The 27381-nt window shown below is 36.6% G+C and overlaps 1 protein-coding gene across 18 annotated transcripts in view; it reads right to left on the reverse strand.

The window, feature by feature from the left end:
* Positions 1–27381, reverse strand: part of RBMS3 (RNA binding motif single stranded interacting protein 3) — an 861233-nt gene that overhangs the window by 605775 nt on the left and 228077 nt on the right. For 12 of the 18 annotated variants that reach the window (XM_063721655.1, XM_063721659.1, XM_054550494.2 and 9 more), the window contains one exon: positions 3355–3527. In XM_063721655.1, the coding sequence (XP_063577725.1) occupies positions 3355–3527 (173 nt within the window). 18 annotated transcript variants of the gene reach the window in all.

The following is a 27381-nucleotide window of genomic DNA, read 5'->3' on the forward strand; positions in this document are numbered from 1 at the left end:
TAGCAAATACTGCATTTCCTATAAGGAATATTAACTCTAAAAGTGCTTATAATTTCATAGAAATAAATATGGAAAATGAATCTTGATGGCAAGTTCATTTAAATCTACTAAAATTATCTGTTGTGTGAGTGAAATTATTTTAAAATGTGAGATGAGGTACAGGAATGGAAAGTGGTTTTAATCTTTAGAAGACTATTAATGTAAAATGGTAACAAGCACTGTGAGAGGCCAACACTGCGAGAGACAGATAGAGAGAGAGAGAAAGAGAGAAACAAACAAGGTTTTACAAATGACCTGCATTGGTCTCTTACCAAAGGTTTTTTCAGCCATCAGGTCATACCCATGAAGCTGAATAAATTCTGACTGTGCCCCTGCCAACACTGCACGAGGGGATTGGAGAAAGATACAAAAGGTGATCTTGAGTAAGTCTGGCAGCTAAATAATGAGGTCCTCAATCAAATATCAGAATTTTAGAATGAAAAAAACATAAAAGATTGTTGAGTTCAAATACATTATTTTGTATATGGGGGAAACCAAAGTTAAGAGGCAAAAAGTCATTACTCTTAAGGCCAAAGACTCAGTTGATAGCATAGCCAAGATTGAAAGACAGATCTCTTAGTGCACAGTTATTTCCACTACATTATGTTGCCCAATCACATCAGTTCTTTAAGATTCTCTATGAAAATAATCTAAGCAATAAATCCCAGTTCTAGATCACTGCAGTAACAGGAGAACCCACAAACATTTTTACAATAATAATAAATGGGCCAGATCTTATTAGCTGACAAATATTAATATGAACAAGTAACTATTATCCTCTGTTCACTTAATATTCTTTATCAAATGCACATAAAAAACATTAACAAAACTTATTCCCTCAATAACAATGTTTCTGTGTTACCACATCTCTTCTCTGAGTTAAAAATGGCAGTATAGGCTTTTAAGTAATAATTTCCATTTACAAAATTCTGGCAATTCTATGCAGAAATGGATATTGACACAGCAATTCATAGTATGATGCTACTACATCAGTGGTGTGTTCGTACAGCAGCTCTTCAATAAAATAAAATTTTAAAAAGCTCTGATTTGCAGGATGTGCTGACTCCTGTGTTATAAATACTCCCACAAGGGCCAATTTCATGCTACCAAGTCTGTAACAGATTGCTCACAAAATTCTTGAATATTTAACAATTGGCTCAAGTGTGTTAGTCAGAGGCAGCTCCAGCACACTGCTGATACTACAAGTAAACACAGAAATAATAAAAACCAAACCAGTCTTTTAAGAAAGAGGAAACTGAGGCTTAGAGGGAGGAAGTGATATGCCTCAAGATTACACAGTGGTTGAGCAGGTTTTAACACTCAAAATTCCATCTCAACTACCCTCATCAGTTAGTGAAACTTTATACAATAGAAATAGTAGGTGGTCTTCAAGACTGTTGAGAGAAGTGCTTCACAAAAGATCAGCAACACTAAAGATCCTGTTTGAAATACATATTCTTGGGCTCTACCCCAGACCTAGTAAATCATAATTCCTTGGGCCCAGACATCTGTGTGTCAATAGGCTCTACAAGTGGTAAAGAGCAGTAACAAAGAACCTTTCCCTAATGGCTACCTTTAAAAAAAAATAAGTTTCAAATATAAATCAAGAAGAATAGCTATTTTTCTTTTTACTTCATCCGAACCTTCTATCATAAGGTCTACAATCGTTCACATTTTCAAAGACCTTGCTTTTCAAAATAGAGTTTAGATTTTTTAAACAACAAAAGAAAAAGTTGAGTTATTTATCTTCTGATTCTCAACCTCAATATTCTATAGGCCAAAATCTAACATATATTTATATGTCTGAGCTCTGGCACATTTAACATTTTTTGAACAAATTTAAAAATATATATATTTATCTTTCAAGGTTCTGCCTTGGCTTTTTCACAAATCAAGGCACTCAGTAGCAACAGGGGACTCCAACCCTAATCTACCTACTGTTTTGTCAAACAATTAGATAGTTATGTATTTGTATTTTGGTTTATCTGCCACTTTCTGTTGTGTTGATATGTGCTCCCAATCTTCAAATCTAGGACAAAGGCAAATAAATACTGTCTGCTTTGTTTTCCTCTTTCAATATTTTAGAGGTCAGAACATTTACAAAATAAATATCCTCATGGCTTTTTAAAAAGCATTGCAAAAGAGAAAAATAACAATTGAGTAATAGTTTTTTAAAATTTAAAAATACACAGCTAAGTCACAATCAAATGACAAATATATGTTCTAATATTATGTTGAAAATAATCAGATACTAACCTAAAAATACAGGTCTATGATTCTTTTTTTTTTTTTGAGACAGAGTCTCGCTCTGTTGCCCAGGCTGGAGTGCAGTGGCGTGATCTCAGCTCACTGCAAGCTCCGCCTGCCGGGTTCACGCCATTCTCCTGCCTCAGCCTCCTGAGTAGCTGGGATTACAGGCGCCCACCACCATGCCCGTCTAATTTTTTTGTATTTTCATTAGAGACAGGGTTTCACTGTGTTAGCCAGGATGGTCTCGATCGCCTGACCTCGTGATCTGCCCGCCTCGGGCTCCCAAAGTGCTGGGATCTACAGATGTGAGCCATAGCGCCCGGCCAGGTCTCTGATCTTAATTCATTATTAATTTTACGAGAAGGTGAACTTAAATATGTTTTTATTTGCACAGAAATAAGAGAATTAATGACATAAGTGTTGGTAGATAATAGATTCATGAAAACATTTTTGAAGAGGATTTAATCATTTCCAAGCTTCCAAGCAAATATAAAACTACTTAGTGAGTGTGGTCCTTGAACTTGGTGGGAGATAGCTTCACTGGACTAGGCAGTAGATGTTTTCAAGGAAACTAGAGGATTAGTCTTATGTCTCTCCAAATACATGGTCCTGGCTGAACGGACATTTACCAAGCACTGGCCAGAAAAGCTTTGTACAACAAGAGGTAATCCTGAAATCTACCACTTCTGAGTTTTTGAGATTCCCTTCACTAATACTTCTCAAGAAAATTCGTTTATTTCATGAGACTCATCAATGACTCCACTGGCCACATGGTTTGAGAGTGTAACTCTATTACTGATCTTCATCTTGCAGGTCAAATATCTATGAATCAGCCAGCATTTCCATGTATATCTGCTCAAGAACTTCTACTCGACAACAAAAAGTAAACAAATTCCACTCCCCAAAATAAACTAGCATTGAATCTCAAATTTAAGTCCTGTTTGTAAAGAAGAGTCTTCCTCACTGAGACACCAGTGGATGAGTGCATTGACTGCAATAACACATCCTGCCCACCAAGGCAAGTATGGAAGTGAGAAACAGCACAGGCAGCAGAAGGACACTTACGGTTGGCACAGCTTGATTAGGTCCTGGTCAGTGGTGCCTGGTGGGAGGCCTCGAATGTACAGGTTGGTTTTACTCAACTGTTCCCCGCTGCTGTTGTTGCTGCTGTTGTTGCTGCTGCTGTTTGTGCTGGGGCTGGGAGGAGCCATGGGGTGGGGAGCTGGTGCATAGGACTGCTGGAAACAGAAAAAGCTGTTACTGGAAAAACAAAAGCCAGCACCCGTTCACAGGCCAGCAGCACAACTCGAAATCAATGTAAGCTATGTGTCCTCTCCAATACACACATGTACATACACACACACATTTATATCACTACTCTCTGTTGCATTCAAGAATATCGTTTGCTTCCCCCGCCCTGGCCTTCCATTCAGATCAGCATAAGTCAGCCATAAAAGGGACAAAAAGCAGTTATCAGGTGCTCCTGGCAGTAGCATATGGCATTTGAACTTGTCTCTGACTATAGTGACTCTCCTTAGACTGGTAAAGTAGCATATCTTCCTCCCTAATAAAATAAAACCGTCACTTTTGGCAATAAACTCTGACCCTAGCTTACCTTTAATACCCAAGCATCTTTGGTTTCCCTCTATTACTTTGTTCCCTCCTTTTCTCCAAAGAAACTCCCTCCTATTGTTTTCCTCAACATTACTGTTCAGCATAATTCCTGATACAAAGAAATCATTCCTATAAACAGTGATTCTATGAATGACTGAATGAATGAATCCATCTTAGCTCTTTCTCATATTCCCAAAATCGTTTCTTTACGTTAAATGTTCCTTGTTTGCAAGATGGAGCTACCATTCTTTCCTTACCTTCAAGATCCTCTTTAAATTACTCTAATCCAGGATCCCAACCTACACACTATAAACCATCTGAACAGGATAATTATTTGTTGTGGGCACTGTCCTTGTTCATTGTAGGATGTTTAGTAGCATCCTTAGCCTCTATCTCCCAGATTCTAGTAATGCCCATTCCCCAGATGTGATCACCAAAAAATATTCCCAGACATTGCCAAATGCTCCCTGGTGCTGGTAGGAATCTCCCCCTGGGAGAACCACTGTTTTAATTCATTACATTATTATATGGCAAAATTAAAATGATAAAATGACTCCCAGAAAATTGCAATATACAATGTGAGGGTTTTTAAAATTATACATACCAGAATTCATAGATACATATTTACTAATTATGCTTATTTCTTGTTTTATACAGGCATATCTTCAAAAGTTCTCAACTAACACTGACTGTCTAGGTTGAGTCCGTGCTGTGTCTCTTACTGGCTATGTGACCTTTAAGTGGTGCCTTAACCTCTCTGAGAAGCAGCATTCTCATTAATATGAAGGAGATAATAATGGTACTCTCTTAAGTAATGAGATTTTTTCAAAAAGTTGAGTTAATGCAAACAAAATGGTTCCTAGAAATTAATAAGTGTACAATAAATATTGGCAAAAATAACAATAATATTAATATTCATGGTTTGTATCTGTCTTGTAGTAATATCAACCTATATAACTATCCCAGATTTTCTCAGTTGTGACCCCAAATGCTACCCAAAACCAAAATAAGCACATTCATCAAGATTCCAGTGGGGAAACTTTGGGCTGGGTTCTCATCTGAAGATGAAGAGTCTAGCTGTTTTATCAGATTTGGGAGGTGTGTATTTGTCAAACAGCACATTTTTGGCACATTAGCAAGTAAGTATTCAGATGAGGTCAAACTATAATACCTTTTGTGTCATGGCATAAAGGTAAGGAATAATATAATCTGAGAGAAAAAATGTACTTTGTGGCTCTACAGTTTCATTCTAAAAAGAAACCTCAAGAAACATATTCAACCTGAAAATAGCATGTCTTTTCATTCCAAAACTTGTGCTGCTGACCAAATTGACAGGCCTATTGGGTCTGGGTAAATAATGAGATATCCTGGAAATAGAACTGACTGTGGCCTTAATCACAGACAGCTAAACTTTGTATGTAGAATCCCGCAGTGGCTTCCCACCAAACTTATTAAAAAGTCCTGAAAGCTCCACATGATTTTTTATCAGACTTTTTCTCCAATCACTTCTTAGACCAGGCACTGTGGTACTTCCAACTTTTCACCCTTCCCATTCTCAGCCCTACTCTACTCAGCTGGCTGTAATCCATCCTTCTGATTTCAAATTAAGTGTCATCCTACAACACTCTGGTATTTTCCTCCACAGCTTTCAGTGTATTTGGTCTTATTTAATTATTTTTGGCTTATTTAATGCCTGCCTCTAGCATTAATCTGTGTTTCCTGAGAGCAGGGAATATGTCAAACCATACATGAGTAGCACCTAGCCTAATGCCTGATATACAGTAGGTGCTTGAGAAATATTTAGGCTACTATATATAATAAAAAATGGAATAAAGATAGCACTTAGCATTTAGAGAAAGAAGGCCAAGTTTTAGCAGTACCCAGCTTCATTTCTTGCAATAGTAATCTGTTTTACACCTTCTAGGATTTTAAATTTGGTCAGTCCCTATTTCCCACTGTCTATAAGACAATGTGCTTTAGATTCAGTATATCAAATGCAACTCATTGCACCTATTCTCTCATTCCCAATTCCCCACACCAGCCACCCAATACAATTACCCCATATCTTTCAACGTTGCTGTTGTTCTGCCAGTCTCCATGCTAGAAAACTTGGTGTTAGCTTTACCTGCTTCTTAATTCTAAATCTCAGAAAACAGTCAGCCACCAAAATCTCGAACAGCCTCCTGGAAACATCCTTTTCTCTGAATTCCCATTGTTTCCCTCAGCCAGAGACTGTACCATCTCATATGCAGCGGGCTTCAAGCTTTCTATCATGTTTCATCTTTTATGCCCCTTATTTTGGGGAAGGCAGGGTAGGTTGGGAATAAGAAAATTGTCCAGACTGGGCACTATGATTCATGCCTGTAATCCTAGCACTTTGGGAGGCTGAGATGGGTGGACTGCTTGAGCCCAGGAGCTCGAGACCAGTCTGGACAACATGGCAAAACCCCATCTCTACAAAAAATACAAAAATTAGCTGGGTATGGTGCCACGTGCCTGTGGTCTCAGCTATCCAGGAGGCCGAGGTGGGAGGTTCACTTGAACCCTGGAGGCTGAGGCTGCAGTGAGCCATGATGGCGCCACTGCACTCCAGCCTGGGCAACAGAGCAAGACCCAGTCTCAGAAAAAATAAAAAGTAAAAATAAAAAAGAAAGAAAACTGTGCAATGCAAACACACACTGACCAATAGTTAAGAAATGCAGAAGTGAAAGAGTAGACATGACAAGAGCAAAACCCAGAGCCTCCAGATTTCTTCTTTGAAATAAACATTTTTTGGCTGGGCGTGGTGGCTCACGCCTGTAATCCCAGCAGTTTGGGAGGCTGAGGAGGGCAGATCACAAGGTCGGGAGATCAAGACCATCCTGGCCAACATAGTGAAACCCCATCTCTACTAAAAATACAAAAATTAGCTGGGCATGGTGGTACGTGCCTATAATCCCAGCTACTCAGGAGGCTGAGGCAGAAGAATCGCTTGAACCCGGGAGTCAGAGGTTGCAGTGAGCCGAGATCGCGCCACTGTACTCCAGCCAGGCGACAGAGTGAGACTCTATCAAAAAAAAAAAAAAAGAAAGAAAGAAAGAAAAAAAGAAAGAAACATTTTTCTCAACTATTCTTTAGTATTGCTTTAGTATCAACATTTTTCACGTAGAATTTTAAAATGAATTTTAAAATGAATTATACAGGATAAAACCTTCTTTTCCTGGTATTTGGATGAAATAGAATATATTCATTGCCTTTTGAAATTTAATATCTACATAAAGCTCAAGTTTCTTAGCTAGCATGAAAACCTATGACTTATTTCCTGACATAAAGTATTCTGTTTAGCTTCTTGGAATCCTCACAAAACTTAAGCTCTACCTCTTTTACAAGTCCTGCACACAGTAGGTGTTCAGTACATGCTTGCCAAAGCGGTTCCTGGTGTATCTCATAATGGGTCAGATGAGATTTCTCTTTACTTCCCTTATATGCCTTACTCTTTTAAAATTCCCAGGGCCTTTTTAAAGCTGTTTGCTACCACTTTCACCTCCCCTCTCTCCAAATTCTTTGAATTCCATTCTGTATTCAGGCTTTCTCAAAAATGAGACTTTGTTTAAAGCAGTTTTTCCCATTGCATAGCCTTTAAAACCACCAGGGAGCCAGAAAAATGTCTCCAGCTTTATGTATCACAGATTAGAAGGACCAGTTCAGACTGAGTCCTTGACTAATCAAATAAGAAAGCACCAGCTACAGGATGATCAATATGTGTTTACTTAATTCTTTTCCCCCCTAGGGCTCTTTGTAAGCATTTCCATAGCCAGAACACCATTTAGTAAATTGCATGATGCCTAAAACAATAAATGTGTCCTCCAAAAGGCCCAACAAATTCACTGGGAAAAAAATTAACAAAACAGTCAAAAGCCAACCGAAGTTGGGATGAGGATCGGGAACTTGTGTGCCCTGAAGTGAGATATGTAATTTATAATTAGGAGTGGAAGCACCAGACTTGTGGAGAAAGAATGTATTTCAGAAGCTTTCTGAACAAAATACAAAAAGGCAGTTTTCTTTGTCATATCCTTGTTTGTAAATTCTAGAAATTCTGCTGAAAGCGGTCGATTTTCTCAGTGTTATTGAACCAATCAATCCACAGATTTTAACACCCAGTGTAGGAACTCTTCCTTATCTTTAGTATTTCACTTATCTGTTGATGATGCACTGATTGATTCAGGTAGCAGTCAGCATTATAAATCATTCTTTGGTTTTAAGAAGTATAAATTCCTTCCTCTCCACCCATATTCCAAATACACATCCTTTAATCAACAAAATGTTGGCAGAAAGTTCCCGGAATGCCTGACAAATGCACAAGCCCAAATGAATTGATCTGTGAAAAGCAAAAGCGATTTTGTATGTTCTTGCTGCCAAAGACATATGACCAAACTACAGTATCTTAAAAAACAAATAAATAAATAAATAAAAGAAGTGTCAATAATCTCTAGGGGTTAATGGGTCACAGCAGCCACTTTACTGATTAAAGTGGCTCTGCTTCCTTTCTCAATTCTTTGCCTTTAAAGGGATTTGGGATTTTATCACTGATTAGCTTTTAAATCATTTTGGAGCACTGAGGAAGGGATTTTAAAATGTTAGTAAAGAAAAATATTTTCCTGCAGATAAAATTGACTTTGCTATATTGCTCAAAGTCACACTTTATAAATCCTATTTAGGAGGAGAGAGTACTTACAGTCTGGGGTTACTGAACACTGTAACACTGTGCTGTAACAGGACAAGGGGTTGCTATGAATTTGCAGTGTCAGCTTAGAAGCGGTGGAAATGGCACATTCAGAAGGGGATTTTGGATGACACTCTGATTGAAGAAGAGAGATAGAGGATTTCTCTTGCAGCTGCATATGCTTGGTTAGTATGCAGATTTTTCTTAGATGTTTATTCATTGTAGCTTTGCTGGAAGGTTCTGTTAGGGATTATGGAATAGGGTCTAAAGCCCTTCAGCCACACATTAGGGATGCTATCTCAGAGGATCAGTGCCAATGTCCTCTTTAGGAAATGAAATAAGATGAATTGGCATCCATTGTGAAACATGCTATTCCTAAAATAGTAATCCTAATAATTATAGGTAGCATCTGTTTATGCTTGCTAAACATTTTATATGCTATCTTCACAACAGCACAATGAGGCAAATAATATTCTTCTCATTTTACAAATGAGGAAACTGAGGCACAAAAAGGGTAAATGACCTTCTCAAGGTCACACAGCTGGAGCCCAACTGGAGACCAAGGACTCTGACTCCAGAAGCCATGCAGTCTCCCACAACACTGCAGAACTTTAGCTCTTAATTACATGGACACCAATAAACATAAACACTTCCTTGAAGTAAACACTGGAGGATGACGCTCTGGCAAAAGCTCTGGAGTATCTAAGTATCAGCAGGAGGGAAAGAATGATGATGATAAACAGAAGACAGTCAAAATGAAGGTTAAAAGGCTCTTTTTCTCTATCAGAATTTAAATGAAGTCCATCTTAAAATTTAATTTCAAAGGGGAAGTGACCATCAGAACCAAGCATGTTATGAGTTTTTCAAATAATGTCAAACAAGTGGGTTCATTTGTCAAGATTCATGGTTTGTTATTTAATAACAGGAAAATGAACTGGCTTGTAGATCATACTAAACAGCTGATTCATTTAGTGTGCTTTGTTAATATACCTCATTTTTCAAGTTTGAAAAGTGAATCAACTGGGTCCTCCTACCTTTGTAAAATGTGTGGTTTGGGTATGTAGGTTTGGAGAAAGGTTAGTTGTGTTTTCTTCTTCTTCTTTTTTTTTTTTAACAGAAAGCATTTGGGACATTCAATAAATGTTGCTCACACATCAAAAGAGTAAAGCAAATTATTTAACAATCTTCTTTTATACACTATCAAACTATATTTGATGAACACTTGTCTGCAGGTGGGGTTGTAGTGAATATATATGAGCCAGATAATTTTAAACCTTAGTTCCATACTTTGGCACCACTCACATTTTGGACAAGATAATTCTCTGTTTTAGGGAGCTGTCCTGTGCATGGTAGCATATTTGATAGCATTCCTGTCCTCTCCCTACTAGACGCTAGTTGCACTGCCCTCTCCCAAAGTTGTGACAACCAAAAATATCTCTAGATACTGCCAAATGTCCCCCTGTAGGGTTGGGAAATCTCTTCCAGTTGAGAATCACTATTTTAAGTAGACCCAGACCCTCTTCTTGAAAGGCCAATACAGTACCCCTCACAGAATGATACTAACTCAATGGCCTAAAAACCATAAACAAAATCTTACCACCAAACCAAAGTTCAACTTCGCATGGCGTTCACCCCCTCCAACATACGCAGTTCCACCATCTGTAACCAAGATGTCAGTATGCCACATTTCATTTGCAGCAGACTAAGTCTGAAACATACTTCTCCTTCTGATGGAAAACATAACTCTTTACAAAGAGAATTTTAAATATTTTTTGCATGCAATTCCCCTTGGCTGGGAATCACAGAGCCCTGATGCCAAACTGCAGTCAGTTCTATTGCCGGCATCTGGTTGCTGGCAGGATCCTGAGGCAGTTGGTCTGGTGGTTTTGGAGTAGCCTTGGACTCCATCACACAGCAGTCTGTTCTGCTGATGGTCTCTCCGATTTGTTTTTATTCATCTCCTATGCAATAGAATTTGTACTCTTTTTATCCACTCAAGGGTAAAGCCCTGGATAAAATCTCCCAAGGGACTGACATGCCAACTCTTTTACTATCCAAAAATAAATACAAACTACATTATTGTCTTAAATCATATATTATTTAGCTTGCACGTACACATGTAATCCATTGCTCGCTGGATAACACTGCTACAGGCTGTTGGATTCATCTCCTTGACAGTGTAATTTCCACATAACCTTTATTCTTCAGACCTCTCCTCTAGTGTGAGCACAACATGAGAGAGTGGACATGATAAGAACTGTGGCAGTCACTAGTGTGTCTATAATAGACTTAAATGAGGGTGAATATGAATACTCTCTGTGCAAGTAATAACAAATGCAGTTAAATTAATATCTAAGGCAAGCCATGCAATTACAGCCATGGTTTCATGAACCACATACATTATGGCTTTGCAATTTTATGCTAGACAATTGCCTCTCCATTATCTAGAATACAAGCATAGTAAACAATTGTTTCAATTATGTCTTTCGTAACAGTTTGGTGAAAATCTGTCCTACTTCTCTTTTCCTACCCAAAGCTCAGATATGGAAATAAGCAATAAAAGACAAAACTCCTCATGAAAGGCAATCATTTGAATATTCTCTATCAACTGGCCTAGGTAATAGCTGCTGTCAACAGTGGTAACATGGTGTTTAAGAGCTCCGGATTGCCCACTATGAATCCAGCTCCACCACTAACTAGGCACTTAAACCTCTTGTCATGAGTGAAAGAGGAATTACGATTATTTCACTTCATCGGAGTGTTGTGAAGCTAAAATGTATAAATTATTGTCAAATGTTTATCACAGGGCCTGGCACAGAGCCAATATTCAGTAATTCTTTCTTGTTTTCTCATCATTACCATTGTCATTATCATCATCACAAGGCAGATCCACAATATGAGCATTGCCTTCTCAGTTCTAGTTGGAGTAATTCACCTTGAAGGGGGTGCTAAAGAGCCAATGATTTTTTAAACATGAAAGCCACTATTCTTGAAATGAAATTATGTCATTAGAACTGTGGTTTGCCATTTTCATCAAGAACTAAGCTGTGATGAAACAATCATTGTGGCTGGGATGGCTAATTTGTTTGAAAGTATTTACAAATCACTACTGAGTTTTTATTAAAATTCTGTCAGAATGAGATTCACTTTTGCTCCAAATGTTAGTTTTTGAAAACCTCAGCAGATTGCATAATCACACATTGCTCTGTGCTATTTACAAATAGGTTTAATTTAAAGTCATTGAATTCCATTCAGAGGCTTAGATATTAAATGACATTTTAAAATTCATGGTACTTGGAAACACAAATAAACTAGTTATTGTTCAGTTCAAGCACCTATAAACAAATTTGATTAATAAATTTATAAGCTAGCAAAAAGTGGTGCTATAAATGACACCAATGGAGTTTTATAAAGATTATCAGTTTTTCAAATGCCAACGACATCTGGTCTTTGCCCAATTCTTCTTTTAATTTGACTAACTTTTTATCTCTTTAAACACAAACAAACAAAATTAACATATACTTCAGACATTGCAGTGCTTATGGAATTAGTTTAAAAAGTCAAGTGTATACCTTGAAAATAACCCAAAATGCTAGGACTCCAATATTGATAATGATTGCTTCCTTGTGAAATAATGAGCCATGATGTGTTCCCCAGCTGGAGATTACAGTATTAGCTACAATATGAACAATAATTGTTAGAATCAGAGCGTTCTGCAGAAATACTGAAAGTGACCATAATGGAATATCTGCTTTGTTTGTCCAAGGAATACCTCAGAGATCAACCCAAATGCCTGCTTTCACGATGAGCTAGAATAAGTAGGCAATGAGTGAAAACCCAGAACAGGTCACCAGAAACTCTTTATGGAGATTTCTGGGCTAGCCAACCATGTCAATGTCAAATACAATCAGAGATAAAGAGGTCTTCAGAAATGTACAACAATTATGCTTAGAGTAACATTCTTACACTTAATAAGAAAGATATATTTGCCTAATTTTTTAGTTTAGTTTTCCCCCATAATCTCTATTTTTTATTTATTTTTTTAGTTTGTGAGACAGAGTCTTGCTCTGTCACCCAGGCTGGAGTGCAGTGGCATGATCTTGGCTCACTGCAACCTCCACCACCCTGGTTCAAGCAATTCCCCTGTCTGAGTCTCCAGAGTAGCTGGGATTATTGGTGCACTCCACCACACCTGGCTAATTTTTTTTTTGTATTTTTAGTAGAGATGGGATTTTTCCTAATTTTGTGTTTTACATAATATTATGTTTCACGGTCTAATATTCTATTTCCCTAAAATTACAATTAGTAATATTGCCAACAATTAAAATTCCCCTAGCTTTTTTTGAGATGGAATCTCACTCTGTCACCCAGGCTGGAGTGCAATGGCACAATCTTGGCTCACTGCAACCTCTGCCTCCTGGGTTCAAGCGATTCTCCTGCCTCAGCCTCCCAACTAGCTGGGACTACAGGTGGGTGACACCAAGCCTGACTTTTTTTTGGTTTGGTTTTTTTTTTTGGTATTTTTTAGTAGAGACAGGGTTTCACTGTGTTAGCCAGGATGGTCTCGATCTCCTGACCTTGTGATCCGCCCGCCTCGGCCTCCCAAAGTGCTAGGATTACAGGCATGAGACACCGCGCTTGGCCTCCCCCAGCTTTTTTAAAATGTGCAGCCTCCTAAATAGAATGGAGACCAATGGATGTAGCTTAAAGAGCTACATAAAATATGCAGTGATAAGCTACAATGGATGTAGCTTAAAGAGCAACATAAAATATGCAGTGATAATACTTCATTGCAACTAAATGAACTCTTGCAAAGTTTCCTCCAGTTGTGAAAGTCATGGCTTCAGATAATAATGAGGGATTTTCCATTTTAATTGACTAGCTTCCATATTAACCAATCATATTACTGATTTGGTTACTGGGTAGCAAAGGGATGATAGAAATAACACACTTTGTTCCTAATTACCTATAACAAAAATTACTGTCAGTAATGGAAACACAATCAGAACACAAAATAGTATCAGTTTTTTTGATACACCAAATATTTTTGTCCAATTAAATGAGAACTTTGCTTTTCTGAAAGTGAATCTATGTTGACACAGGAGCAATTCAATAATAGCACAAATAGCATATACAATCCGATCTAATTTCCTTATACCAGTTCTCATCCCAACTCCATAATGTGTCCAGCCTACACGTATCCCTGTTTCCTTCTACTTCCCAGTACTCACCATTCAAACCACACCATAGTCACATCTGCATCTATACCTTAATATGTTATCTTCCCTGCATCTGAAATGCCTGGGCTGTACTCCTGTATCTAATTCTACGGTGACTTAATATTTATCTTACAAATTGGGAAAATTTGAGAGTAAAAGAGGGGGATGTTAGTAATTAAACCAGGACACAAGGAATAACAGATTGTCTGAAGCAAATCAAGATGCATGGTCACCCTGTAATTACTTTCTATTTATCCAAATCCCACATATTCCTCAAGGATCACCTAAAATTATACCCATTCAGGACATTTTCCTTTTATTACTTTAGAACTATTTCATTTCCATACTTTTTCAGTTTCTACTTCATCAATATCTACAAAAGATTATAAAATAAGAATAGCAATGGCTAAAGTTTATTGAGCATACATTATATTCCAGGCACAATTCTAAGAGCTTTATGCTCATTGATTTATTTCCTGATCTCAGAACTCTTAGAGGTAAGAACTATTATTATCTCTATGTTGAAGAAGAGAATACTGAGACTTAGGGAGGTTAAACGACTTTTCAAGGTTGTTCAGCTGCTCAGCATCATACCCAGGACCTGAAGCTAAGCAGTCTTCACTTCCGTTAACTCCAGGTTTAAATCTAAATATATACAGTCCAATCTGACAGTCATTAGCAGCATGCAGCTATTTAAATTCACAGGTAATTAATTAAAATTAACTTAAATTTAAAAATGTATTTCTTCAGTTGTGCTAGTTACATTTCAAATGCTGAAAAACATATGTGGGTACTGACTGCTGTATCTGACAGGTAGACACAGAACATTCTCATCATCACAGAAAGTTCTACTGGACAATGCTAATATATATCATTCTTATAGTTACAAGGTATAATCTCCCATACTATGTGCTGATGAAATAATGGTCACAGTTTCTATGCTATGCTACTAGTTACAGGAATTTCTTAAAATGTAATTAATCTCCTTTTAGTAGAAACCATATTCAAGCTTCCTCCCACACTCAAGAAGTAGGTTTATATTTTGGCATATAAAACCTCTCTTTCAACTGATACCTCCCCTGACCAAACATGCACATTATTAAAAGATTTGTAGGAAGTAAAAATATAATTTGAGGGGAAAAGGTGTATTTTATCTTTTTAACCAATAACTAAACTTTCATTTGAATTGTAATATTGCTAAATACCAAGAAAAGATAGAAATTAAGATTAGCTGTAGGTACAGAGTAAATGTGTCTCTCTTTGGCAAACAAGCTGCCTGCCTGGGGCCCTCGGCATTTTCGGTACCATATAATCTACTTTACCTGCCATCCCAAAAGAGAAACCACCCCTGTAACCCTGCCATCCTCCATGTAACATACATGCTACCAATTTTATTTCTGTCCAAACAGGACCAAGGCAAAAAAAAGGAGAAGGTTTTCTTACAGTGATTACCAGGGCAATTCAGCAATTTCATAAACAATAACCTATATTCCATGACATAAAATAGTTTTGTTGCTTTATTAGCCAATTCATTCATATCTTATTGATGTAGCAAAAATAAATGTGAACAGAACCTAGGCCTTTAAAGTCCTAAATCTACGAAATTTGAACTATAAAATAGAATAATTTCCTCAAGAAGACAATGTTAGAGCACAGATCAAAAATGTGACAGAAATTAATACATGCAAAGTAATTGCTTCATTATAAAAATTGAAATGAGCACTTGCAGGGATAATTTTCTATAAATACATTTTCAAAATTTATTATGTTTGGGGCTGTGAGGTGGTAACTATGAGAATAAATTAATGTTCAAGTTTAAGAAAAAATACCTCATGATAAAATGAATATTAGGCAATTTATATTATCAAATTTATTATAATTTTTATAATAAGAAACTTATAAAATATTTACACAAACTTCTATTGCTCTTAATTATAAACCTCTATGAGGACTCCCATTTTCAGTATATTTTAAGTCAATGCACCTCAAACCTTAGAGAATTTCTCAAAAGAATATAGGCACATCCAATTCCAGATGCATCTTTTCTTTTTTGTGTGATTATTACTGGAGATTCTTTTTTTTTTTTTTTTTTTTTTTTTGCCTGGTGATATTCTACATAAGAGAAGGAACTAACTCTAGTAATAAGATAGTTCTGCTTTTTCTTCTCCAAATTGCTATTGTCCTTTTTTAAAGAAGTAATTGAGCTTCAGAGACTGGCAGTTAAAGGGCATTTGCCCTTGATTGGTATACTCTTCATAGGCTCAGGAAGAAGAAAGGAACATTACTGCCATTGTATAGTTACTAAGAACATAGATCCTGCAGACACACAACCCAGGCTCAAATCTTGCTTTACTTCTATTGCCACTTCTTTTGTCTCCGTCTCCTCATCTCAAAAAATTGAAATAATAACTACCTCGGAACATTGTTAAACATTTCAAGTGAGTGATTGTGTGTAAAGCACTGCGAATAAAACTGGCACACAGCATTCTATATATGCTAGCTATTATTATCACATAAATCCTAAAGCATTTTTATAATATCCATTGTTTTCATGAACAGTAATGTTCTTTTGGTTAACAGGTGTATTGGTTTGTTGACTGATCTAGCCAACTCTGGCTTGCCTGATTTAAAATCTCGTGATACAAAGTAAAAAGTCCATTGATGCTTGTCAAAATGAAATTCTCTAGATTATAAGTCAAAGAATATCCTTCTTTAATGGGACATTAGGTTTAGTTGGTATTATTCTAGCTACTGAGAGTAGCTACTATTAGTAGCTAGAATGCTCTCAGATAAGCTGATGACAAGACTCTCAGAAGAATTTTTTAAGATAAATATAAATTTTTATAAGGGAAGTCATTCTTAGAATACACAGATTCTGAGAAATATCTAAAAATTGTAAAAGTACTAATTAAAATAAGACATATTTAACTGTCAGTGGAAAAAACTTACAGGTTAAATAACACACCAACTACTAAATATCCATGCACTTAATTAAAAGGAGCTTTATATACAAGAAATAAACTGTACAAATTTCATGGCTGCTAACACTAAAAATAATTAGATTTTTAAAAAATTGTTCCCCTGCAAGAATATTTTGTGGGTAAACAATGGCTTAAATTGTTTTTTTCAGTTTAATTATCTCCCTAATTTCTAACAAGTCATAAGATAGATGCTCTAGGGTAGCTGAAGCAAATAGTCCATAGCGTAAGAATGGGATAGTAATACATTTATACATTCCAGAGTACTTTCTACACATCTCCAATATTCAGAGTATGCTTTTGTTTTGTTTTTGCTTTGGTTGAAGAATACGATGTAAAACTTGGCAAATAGTGATAACGGCCTTTTCTTTTCTGTTTTCTTTTTTTTTTTTTCTTTAGAGACAGAGTCTTGCTCTGTTGCCCAGGCTGGAGTGCAGTGGTGAGATCTTGGCTCACTGCAAGCTCCACCTCCTGGGTTCATGCCATTCTCCTGCCTCAGCCTCCCGAGTAGCTGGGACTACAGGTGCCCACCACCACGCCCAGCTGATTTTTTTTTGTATTTTTAGTAGAGACAGGGTTTGACCGTGTTAGCCAGGATGGTCTCAATCCCCTGACCTCATGATCCACCAGCCTCGGCCTCCCAAAGTGCTGGGATGACAGGCGTGAGCCACCGTGCCTGGCCGATAACAGCCTTTTCTAAAGTACAATCACTAAAATAAAGAGTATTCTAGGAGTGATCATTTATTTGCTTCCCTTAAAGAAGCCTCAGTGCTTGCTCTATGCACTAAAAGGCAAATTGCAAGGAGTGGGGAATCAAAACAGAAAACTATTCAAAATTAGTGGTGTGCAGGTATTCTGAATCTCTGAGAGAAAAAAAAACAACAGGGAAAAAGCCCTGATTTATAGCTATGTTGATTAAAAAAAAAAAAAAAAACCCTAAGTACAACACTGATTTTTACCTTTAAGCAGTCTAATAACTGAGTGACGTCATTTCTGAGAATTTAACAATCAGCTCTCACAAGTGGTCCTAGCCAGCTCTAGGATCCCACCAAATCCCATCAGGATGTGACCTTAGGTGAAATGCTATGCAACTGCCCAGCATCCTAAATGATACACACAGGTGAATGGAATTACAAGAATGAATAGTAAAGAAGCAACTAGGAATATCTTGGGGGAAAAGAAGAAGATTTATTGATGGCCCTGGCTCAGCTGCTAGGACCAGAAGGCACCATGAGAGAATATGTGGGCAGAATGCACAGGCTGATTTAGTAAGTTTCCATGATATAATAGAGGAATAGTATAGGAAACATGAAAATTTCTCAAAGAAAGGTGGAACTCAAAGAGAACGTCCTTATTTACCAGCCAACAGAGAACTCCCCACAATTAAAGTATCTTTACTAACATCATTTCTTGCTTTACAAATGCTCAGGGTCTACTTTAAGCTCTCAGAGGGCAGACCATTAACGCCATAAAATTGACTACATCTTAAGCAGAATGAAAACAGAGACACCAAACATAAGAAGCTAAACTGAGACAGCATCCATCGCCAAAGCAAAAAGCATAGCATGAACTACAATAGTAATAACACAAACTGCCTTCTTAAAATCATGTTGGTAGTGGTGTAAGTATTCCTTAAATTCAGGAAATGGGTCTTAATAATAGCTTGTGAAGTTCAAAATTTTAATAAGCAAGATTTATATATTAATTTACACACAAACTTACATATGTATCGCTCTCCCCTTCTACCCATAGCCAACATCATATGGAACCCAACACTTTGGCGAATAATGGATAACTGATCTGCCTAAGTTTACAAACCAGTGAAGCAGCCTAGAATTATAGCTCATTATATTACCATATTACTATGTATTATGTTACTATAATGATGGTTTTGTAAGTAGAGAAAATATTTTTATCTATAGATCAACTTCCTAACACTACTGGTATTAAGAATTTCCATCCAGAATTTCAACTTGAAGAAGAGATCTAATTAGAGAAAATTTATGATAATATAACAAAGACCAGAGATTTCTAATTCTCAGGTAATTGATAAAAATTTAACCTACACTATAACATGTGTAAAATAGAACAGATAATTACGATTCATCAGATAAATTCAATGATAATATTATAATAAATGTTGTTATGAGATAATATTTTAAAGATTAAAATATATCCAGTGACAATTACTCCTTGAAGTCCTAAGATAATGAAAGTAGAACAGTTTATACAGGTGGGGTTAATACAGAGTTCTCAGCACACAGCACAGCATAGAAAGCAAAGAAAAGATAAATAGATAAACTTAGAATACTGAAATATGGTCTATACTTACCTGTATTAAGAGTAGAGGAGATTGCTTCTTGGCCTTTTGATCAAGCATAGAGTACAGGAAAAAATGGCACCTGCATCCATTGCTAATTCTTGTGAGAATGTCCAGTTATTTTACTGTAAACTGTATTCTTTATAATAAAGGAAAACACATTTCACTACCCAGAGTGACAGTTTTAAGTATCACAATGAATAGAATGATGGAATGGTCTAGTTTTATAACTGGAGTTCTCAAAGACAATAAATGTAATCAATTTGATTGCTCTTTTCCTTGTGGTTTGCAGTAATTGGAGAAAACTGCTTTAGTAATAATACAGATAAAAATAAAATGAGAGAAGGACTAACAACATAGGACTTTTGCTATTAGCATGGTGGTTTTTACTCAACTGAATTAAGATCCATTAGTACACTCATATGTAAGACATTTTTTAGCAAAGGAATATTTTTCACCCAATGAAAACAGGCACCCTCTAGAGTTATGTCCTTATTTCAGCAGAGGAAAGCAAAGATTCTCAAAGTATACACTACATCACAGAGACAGAGCTCTTTTTTAATGCCTAAATCCCCCCAGTTTAGTCATGCGGAAGAGTGAGATTCTAGCACACCCACCATTGGCCAAGAACCACTTTTTGGAGTATTATAATATTCTGCAACATTGACTGTCTATTCGTCCTGAATCTGGCTACGCTATGTGCAAAGGCACATTTCCTTTTATTTATTTGGATTCCACTGGTCATTAATTTCATTTAGCACTGAGGCTTCTGACAAAGTCAGTTAGTGTCATATGTTAGCAATTTCAGAAAGAGAGACAAATAGCCACACCTCTAATTTTGGCCACCAGTTTCTATCCTGGACCCAATTTACAATTTTGTGCAATGACACAGATAATAACAAAAAAGAAGTATATTCTGCACTTATTTTATCTTGATTAGAAGACTGAGAATGGCATGACCTAGTGTGTTCCATTTACTTTGAACTACTTATCACATCCTAGCAGGTCAAATAATGACTTGTTTATGAATGGAAAGAAAGTGAGAGTTATGTCTGTAGTTGATGTGCTAGTTTTAGTGACCAATCAATATCTCATCCCTGCCTAATGATATAGATTATTTTTTATTGAAGACACAAAGGGGGAAAACTAGAAAAATAATCACTGACGTTATAATTTTGCCGATTATACAAGCTTAAATTCCAATGGTTGGTCTTCCTGTTAGTCAAGAACACATCTTATGTGTTCCATTATGAAATGGAGTAAAAATAATTATTACATTTGTTTTACCAAAATGTAATAGAGTATTGATAAATGATAGACAATTCCTTTCCTTGTCAGTAGATTATACACTTCTGATTATATACTTTATTTCACAGGATTGTGTCACTTCTGAAAATACTCTTCTGAAATGAAACTAGTTTAAATTCTCAAACTTCTCTAAATGGAATAATATTCCATGTTCATATATTCCCGATTTTGGTGTATATTCCACTGTTGTTTTGTTTTGAACCACATATCTCTGTTTTGAAACAGTTTTAAAAGTCTGTTTAAATATATTTCTCAAATACTATGCTATGCAGAAAGGGGGACGTTCTTTTTAACTGGAATTAGGGTACAGCATACTAAGGGATACTAATATATTCCACTTAATATAAACCCATAGGATATTCACAAATTATAATAATTAGAGAATTAAGATATTATTGGGTAGAGCTAACTGAAGGTAAAAAGGGAGAACACCATAAAAGTTGAAAGCAACAGATATTTAACTCTATGTGGACTGCATGGATGAGCCAGAGGTTAAGTTTACATACTTGATTATGAAAATTAAGGTGTCCCCTGAACCCACAGACAAACTCAGGTCTTGTTGTGCCTTAAGTTTATACAATGTTGGAGACCCATTTAAAGAAAGAATAAAATGTATAAATATAAAATTACTTAAAAAATGAATATTTGTTTAGAATAAAAATGAAATTTCAACACATCACTAATATTAAAAAGCTGAAGAAAAACACGAAAATAAAAAATGTAGAAAATAATATTAATTCCCTGACACACTTCAGAAATAATCCCCTCTCCTTTTTTGCTGCAAACCTTTTGATTGTCTCTTTATATGAGAGTAATTTCATACTATTTTCTCCAGCGAGAATTATCTAGAGACAGATAATTCTGCCTGTCCTCTAATAGCTGATAGGCACTTTTTTTTTCTAGTGATAGTTCAGAAATGTTTTCTTCAGCTTCACAACTCATAAATGGTAATAGCTTATAACTTGTTATAAGGTAAGAATGGTAGGAAGGTTAGGATAGTAAATTTGGGCACAACAATGTGGATGAATTTTGCACAGAGTTGGCTTCTGGCTTCAGATTTTTTCTTCTACTTCCCACATCCTTCCAGTGTTGGGCACCAGAGACCACATTCCTATCACAACAGAACCTTGTGTTGGCCCAGCATGTTCCTACCACAATGCCCAAGACACTGGTACAGTGAGGAGTATGAGTATTCTTGGAAACCATTCAGACCACAAAACATCTAGCAATAACACAAACATAGATCCTATTGAATCCAAAATAAATTCATCTCCCACCCAACTTACCCTTAGCTAAATTCCAAAATACATGCCACCACTGGAAGGAAAAAAAAAATACAAATAGCAAAACTAGTGTGAAAAGAGACAAGGACCAGTTGTGATTAAAACGTATTTCTTTTACAAATTTTCCAAATCCATGTAACCATGTAAACACATTGCTAGTTAATGAAATAATGTGGATCTTGTGGGATCTAAATTTTATACACTTTGGATGGCCATTGACCATTTTTGAGGAGAAGAATACAAAATGATTATACAGGATTAGATATAAGATTATGGAAGAGGTTGGGAAAAAGGAGGGACCCTAAAGCCTAAATTTTATCAGCTTCTAGGCAAACCTGCACTATCTCACCTTTTCAGCCACACCTGCCTCTGTCCACCTCTCCCACATACCAAGAGGTGATCTGAAAATTCCACCTCTCTGTCATATCAAGAAGTGATCTCCCATTTTCAGATGTAAGTATCTCGTGTGATAGAGCTAAATGACTTAAAGTAAATAGGGAGAGCACCAAGAAAGTTGAAAGCAACAGATGTTTAACTCTAAATAGTCTACAGGAATGAGTCAGAGGCCACGCTTTTCCTATGCGTTTCCACTTGTTCTTTCTGTCTACAATGTGCTTTTAGCCCATGCCCCTTCATGTCCTTTTCTGGACACTTTTCCGGATGGCTCTACATGCTGAAGGGCACCTCCAAGTGTTGTATCATGGCATGAAAATTTCATCCTACATTATGCCTTGAATATTCACTTGAACTTAGCAATCATTTTCCACAGATATACAGTATACTGATAATTTAACATCTGGATACATCTTTTAAAAAAAAAAAAAAAATTTCATTGTCGTGACTGAGTCTCATCCAGGCCCCAAGCCCTGCCTATGCTGCATTCTCAGTGTCTCCCACATCTGTCTTTTCCATCCATTCTGCTATTTCTATTCGGAGCACTTCACTTCACATATGGATTAAGGTAACTGTCTCCAAATTGCATTTCCTGTTCCCAAGCTCCAAGTACTCTAATCTATCCCACATGCAGCCTTAAGCTTTATCTTCCCCCAACAAAAATTAATTTTCACACTTCATCCCCATGTTAATAAAAGCAATCCTGAAATTCTCTTCACTGTCTATAGATCACCTTCCTGAGACTGACATTCAAGGGCTCTGGGCCAGTTTCACGGTCTCCCTGACCATTAGCACACAAAAATAAATTTCTATTTTCAAATGTTCATAAATTTACTGTCTTGCGCCTGCAAGCTATTCCATTTATTGTTGCAAATTTGTAATAATATAATGCTGTTTGCTGAAAAAGAAAAACAATTGCTTCCTGATGCACGCCTGAGCACCTATTACTCAATAAAAGATTTAATTTCCAAATTGCCGGTTTCTACAGTTTGCTTGTTTTCTGTCTAAAAATCCCACAGAACTGGGCACTTATGAGGGCCCTGTTGAGTAATATCATCTCGATGGGCAGAAATGTATTTGCGTAATTCATATTTACAAAGATGTGAGTTATATAAATCTTTCTTACACATGGAGAACACTCCAGTGTGGCCACTCACATCTAAATGGTCTGGGAAGTGTCCTTCTCAGCATTTATCAGCAATATCCTTATTTTATTCTATTACGGGAGAAAAAAGAGCAATGCTAGGCTGATCAATGTGCCAGTGAATCTTATGGCTATATTTTAGAATGACCTATATTAAAGGAGCTAGGCAAACGTAAGAGAAATTTACTACTCATGGGATAATTGCTCACTGTAGCATCACGGTGCCCTAAACGTGGCATATCCTTGCTTTATTTATGCCCCGATGCTTGACTGATAGTCTTTCTCATATTTTGCCTTACTTTTGAAAGCACAGATTTTCTTGCCTTATTGATCTCTTTATACCCTTATCATTTTTCCCTGAGTTATTTGGCATGATGACAGCAGTGTGTCGCGAGGCTGATTTAACATTATCTCCCAAGTATGCAGCACTGAGCTCAGAGTGGAATATTTTAAGACTGAAACATGTAACACATTTGTCAAGCAATGATACAAATACAATCCCTTGTCAGAACTAATGAATGAAGTAATTCGAAGTATGGATAAATAGCAAGAAAATGGAAGATGCTAGAAACTATGTTTCCCCAAAAAGCATTTCTGAGTAACTTATTTGGAGAAGGATGTTGTGCCTTTGTTTTTGGTTCCAACTCACTTATTTTCACTAAAAGACCGTGGTGGTTATTTTTAGAGAATGAAAGTGCAGTAAGAAGCAGACAGCTATCCACATGTTAATGGAGAAAGTGGGTGGTCATTTGACTGTGGCCTATCTCATGGGATAGATATATTTTCCAATAAATGTTTTGTAAAACTTGTTAACCAGGTAGCTCCCCTTTATTTGATTGCAGTTCAAGACCTTTTTGTTTTTGATTTTGCACAAGCTTTGTTATCGAATGTGATCAGGCATAAGAATAAACACAGAAACTGCAGGGATGATTCAACAGTGATTAGAAATGGACACAAGTTACCTGTCAATAATGCTTCATCCTAAAACCTTAAAAGACTCCTGCACAAGGAGAAAATGATGTCCCAAAATGGATTGTTTTTACTAAGTGTGTTTAAGTGCATTCTGAAAGGAGAAAGAGGGTGGAAGCATAGATGCGTCTACGTGTAATGAGAGAAGGGAGGATAGAATAGCAGCCAGTAAGGGAGAAGGTTAAGTAAAAGGAACGAAAAGAGAATAAGGACCATGTCTCTGATGCAGGCATTTATTATCCTATGGAAAAGGAAGTTCCCAATTTCATACAGGATCTACTTAGTTATTTTTAACTTTGATACAACATTTTAAGCAGTGATTAAGTTCTGTGGATGGCCCTTACACAATTCAGTGCTCTTCACCTAGAAACAGAAATGGAAATCCAGCACTGAGGATCCAAGGGAAAAATGACCTCCTATGTCTCATGTGAATGAAAGTTGTTTCTAATCTTACTTAACCCTGGATGTACCTAGAATCCTACTGTACCGTTGTTTATCCTACCATGTTTGATATTCTCTCGTAACACTAGTGTAACTATTAAATAAAACTAGAATTATGTTTCTAAATATTTGAGTTATTAAATTCTTATCAGTATATACATACACATCATTATCTGGTATTCCTATCAAAATTATACTGCATTTCTCCTGGCTTTTCTGCTGCAACTCTATGTATGTATGTATGTATGTATGTATGTATGTATGTATGTATGAGATGGAGTTTCACTCTCTTTACCCAGGCTGGAGTGCAGTGGCACGATCTCAGCTCACTGTAACCTCTACATCTGGTTTCAAGCAATTCTCCTGCCTCAGCCTCCTGAGTAGCTGGGATTACAGATGCCCACCACCACATCCAGCTAAATTTTTGTGTTTTTAATAGAGACAGGGTTTCACCATGTTGGCCAGGCTGGTCTCGAATTCCTGACCTAGTGATCTGCCTGCCTTGGGTTCCCAAAGTGCTGGGATTACAGGTGTGAGACACCGTGCCTGGCTTTCTGCTGCAACTCTTTTTCTTCTGTGGGAAGAGAAATAATATTAATGTCCAAACAGGGCCATCTTCTCTTTTCAGTGCCATCTAACCTAATAGTAGTATTTGAGCATGCTTTGAAAAAGCCATTTGAAAATGAGCAGTCTACTGCCTCCTGATTCCTGCTGCTGTTCTACATAAAATGCCTTCCTCTTGGTTCCCCAGTAGCCAAGACTATTCATCCTGAAGGCAGGATTCAAATTTCACCTCCTCCGAGAAACCTTTATCATAGACAGATTTATCTCCTCCCTGCTTAAGGTTCTAGGAGACGTTTTTTCTCATGTCCCTGCTGGTGATAAACATTTTGTCCTTCAGTAGATATTTCTACCCCTGGAATGCTGAAGAGTTGAGGACAGGCCACGCAGCCAGCCACACTTCTGATTCTCAGCACTTATATGTACATACTTGGAACAAAATCTTTCAGTAGGCACTTAATTAATCTTTGGCTGGAAGGTGAATTTTACCATAAAAGTCTAGTCAACAATGATTATTCTTGGGAGGCTTGGGGATAATTCATCATCCTAACTCCCAATTATATTATTAGTTTTATTAGATAAGTATATGTTGCCTTATGTATCTATGAAAACATGGCAACTTGAGGAGAGGTTCTACTTGCCTTTATGCTTCTGAGGCTGTGGTAAGAACAAAAAAGGCAACTATAATAAATGTATTTTCTCCATCCTTCCCCTTCTGCAGTTCTCTGCCAAAACACTTGCCAGCATACTACTTACTTACAGATGCAACCACAGCATCTGGGCTACCCAAAAAGCAAGCATAGTGGCTTATGGAAATGTATTTGTTCATCATTGGCCAGAGAGAATACACCCACCCATTTCAAGCATAGTCATACATGACTGTCAAAACTGTGAGGAATATAAGCTCCTTATTTTTGGTCTCACTATATATGTACAAAGTGAATTTTGCCTGTTACAGAAATAGAGGGGCTAAGAGAGCTCATAAGGTATTTGCAACACATGTAAATAAGTGTCTTTTCTATTATAAACTAACTAAATGCACATTTGAATTTTAAAAATATTTGACTATCAACATTGACTTTTTCAAAAGTCTTTATTTAAATAAGTTCAAATCATTGTTACAATGTAGTTTTTCAACTATTTTAGTAAATAACTTATTTTATTCACATCGTTTGACAGACATAGGGCATTCATATGAGTTTCTTTCTGCTTCACATCAGTTTTGTGTATGTGTTTGAAACAACAAAAACTCCAGTCAATTCAGTTGCTATTTGTGAGTGGTGATGGAAAAGATCCATTCTTTTCTGGAAAAGAAATATATTTGTAGCAAATAGCTACCAACTTTAGTAGAGAAAATTATTTGCACACTGAACAGGGAAACTGCCAAAGCGAAGAACAGAGCATCTGCTATGGACAAGGGTGTAATTATCTTGCTCATCCAAACACCGTTGGGCATAAAAGTTTCACTCTCTCTCTCTCTGGCAAGACACTCTGCTCAGATTTTTAACACAACATTATTAGCAAATAATAACTAGTTTGGAAGTCCTGTCAATAAAAACAGTATGTCTTTTGGACCATTTCCTGAAAAATGGAAAACAGGCACTAATCTGATAAAATCATGAATCATTTTAGTGCCAAAATGATCAAAAGCATCATTTCTGTCCTGTCTTAAACATGTCAGATGTCTTTATACATTGTTTGCTATAGAATGAGGATTTGTCAAAAGAGGAAATATCTATCTTTCTGGTTCCAGATTACAAGTTATTGTATGTTTCTAAAAACGATTTTCTGATTTGTAATGTTTTCTTTACCCAGGAGGTGAGATTACCATTACTTTTATGCCACCTTACCTTCATTTAGAATGAAATATGAGTAGATCTTTCTGCTAGGACAGATTAACAAAATGAAAGAAGCCTGTTTGTGATGAACAGATATCAGGTATCAAAGGGATAGCTGCTCTTCTGATTCTGTTGTTGTCACTTCTAACTTTTCTCTGGGGATTTCAATCTGAGATGGGCAAGAGACTTGAGTCCACTCAAAAAACCACCAGAAAAAAGTGGTTGAATTTCCTTTTCCAATTGCTTACATGTAGTTGTGTTGCTTTTTTTTTTTTTTTTAAAGAAGAAAGGGATAGGAATCATGAAGTCATTTCCAGCAAAT

The sequence above is a fragment of the Pongo abelii genome, chromosome 2 (genome assembly GCF_028885655.2).
Source record: "Pongo abelii isolate AG06213 chromosome 2, NHGRI_mPonAbe1-v2.0_pri, whole genome shotgun sequence".
Classification (NCBI taxonomy): Eukaryota; Metazoa; Chordata; class Mammalia; order Primates; family Hominidae; genus Pongo; species Pongo abelii.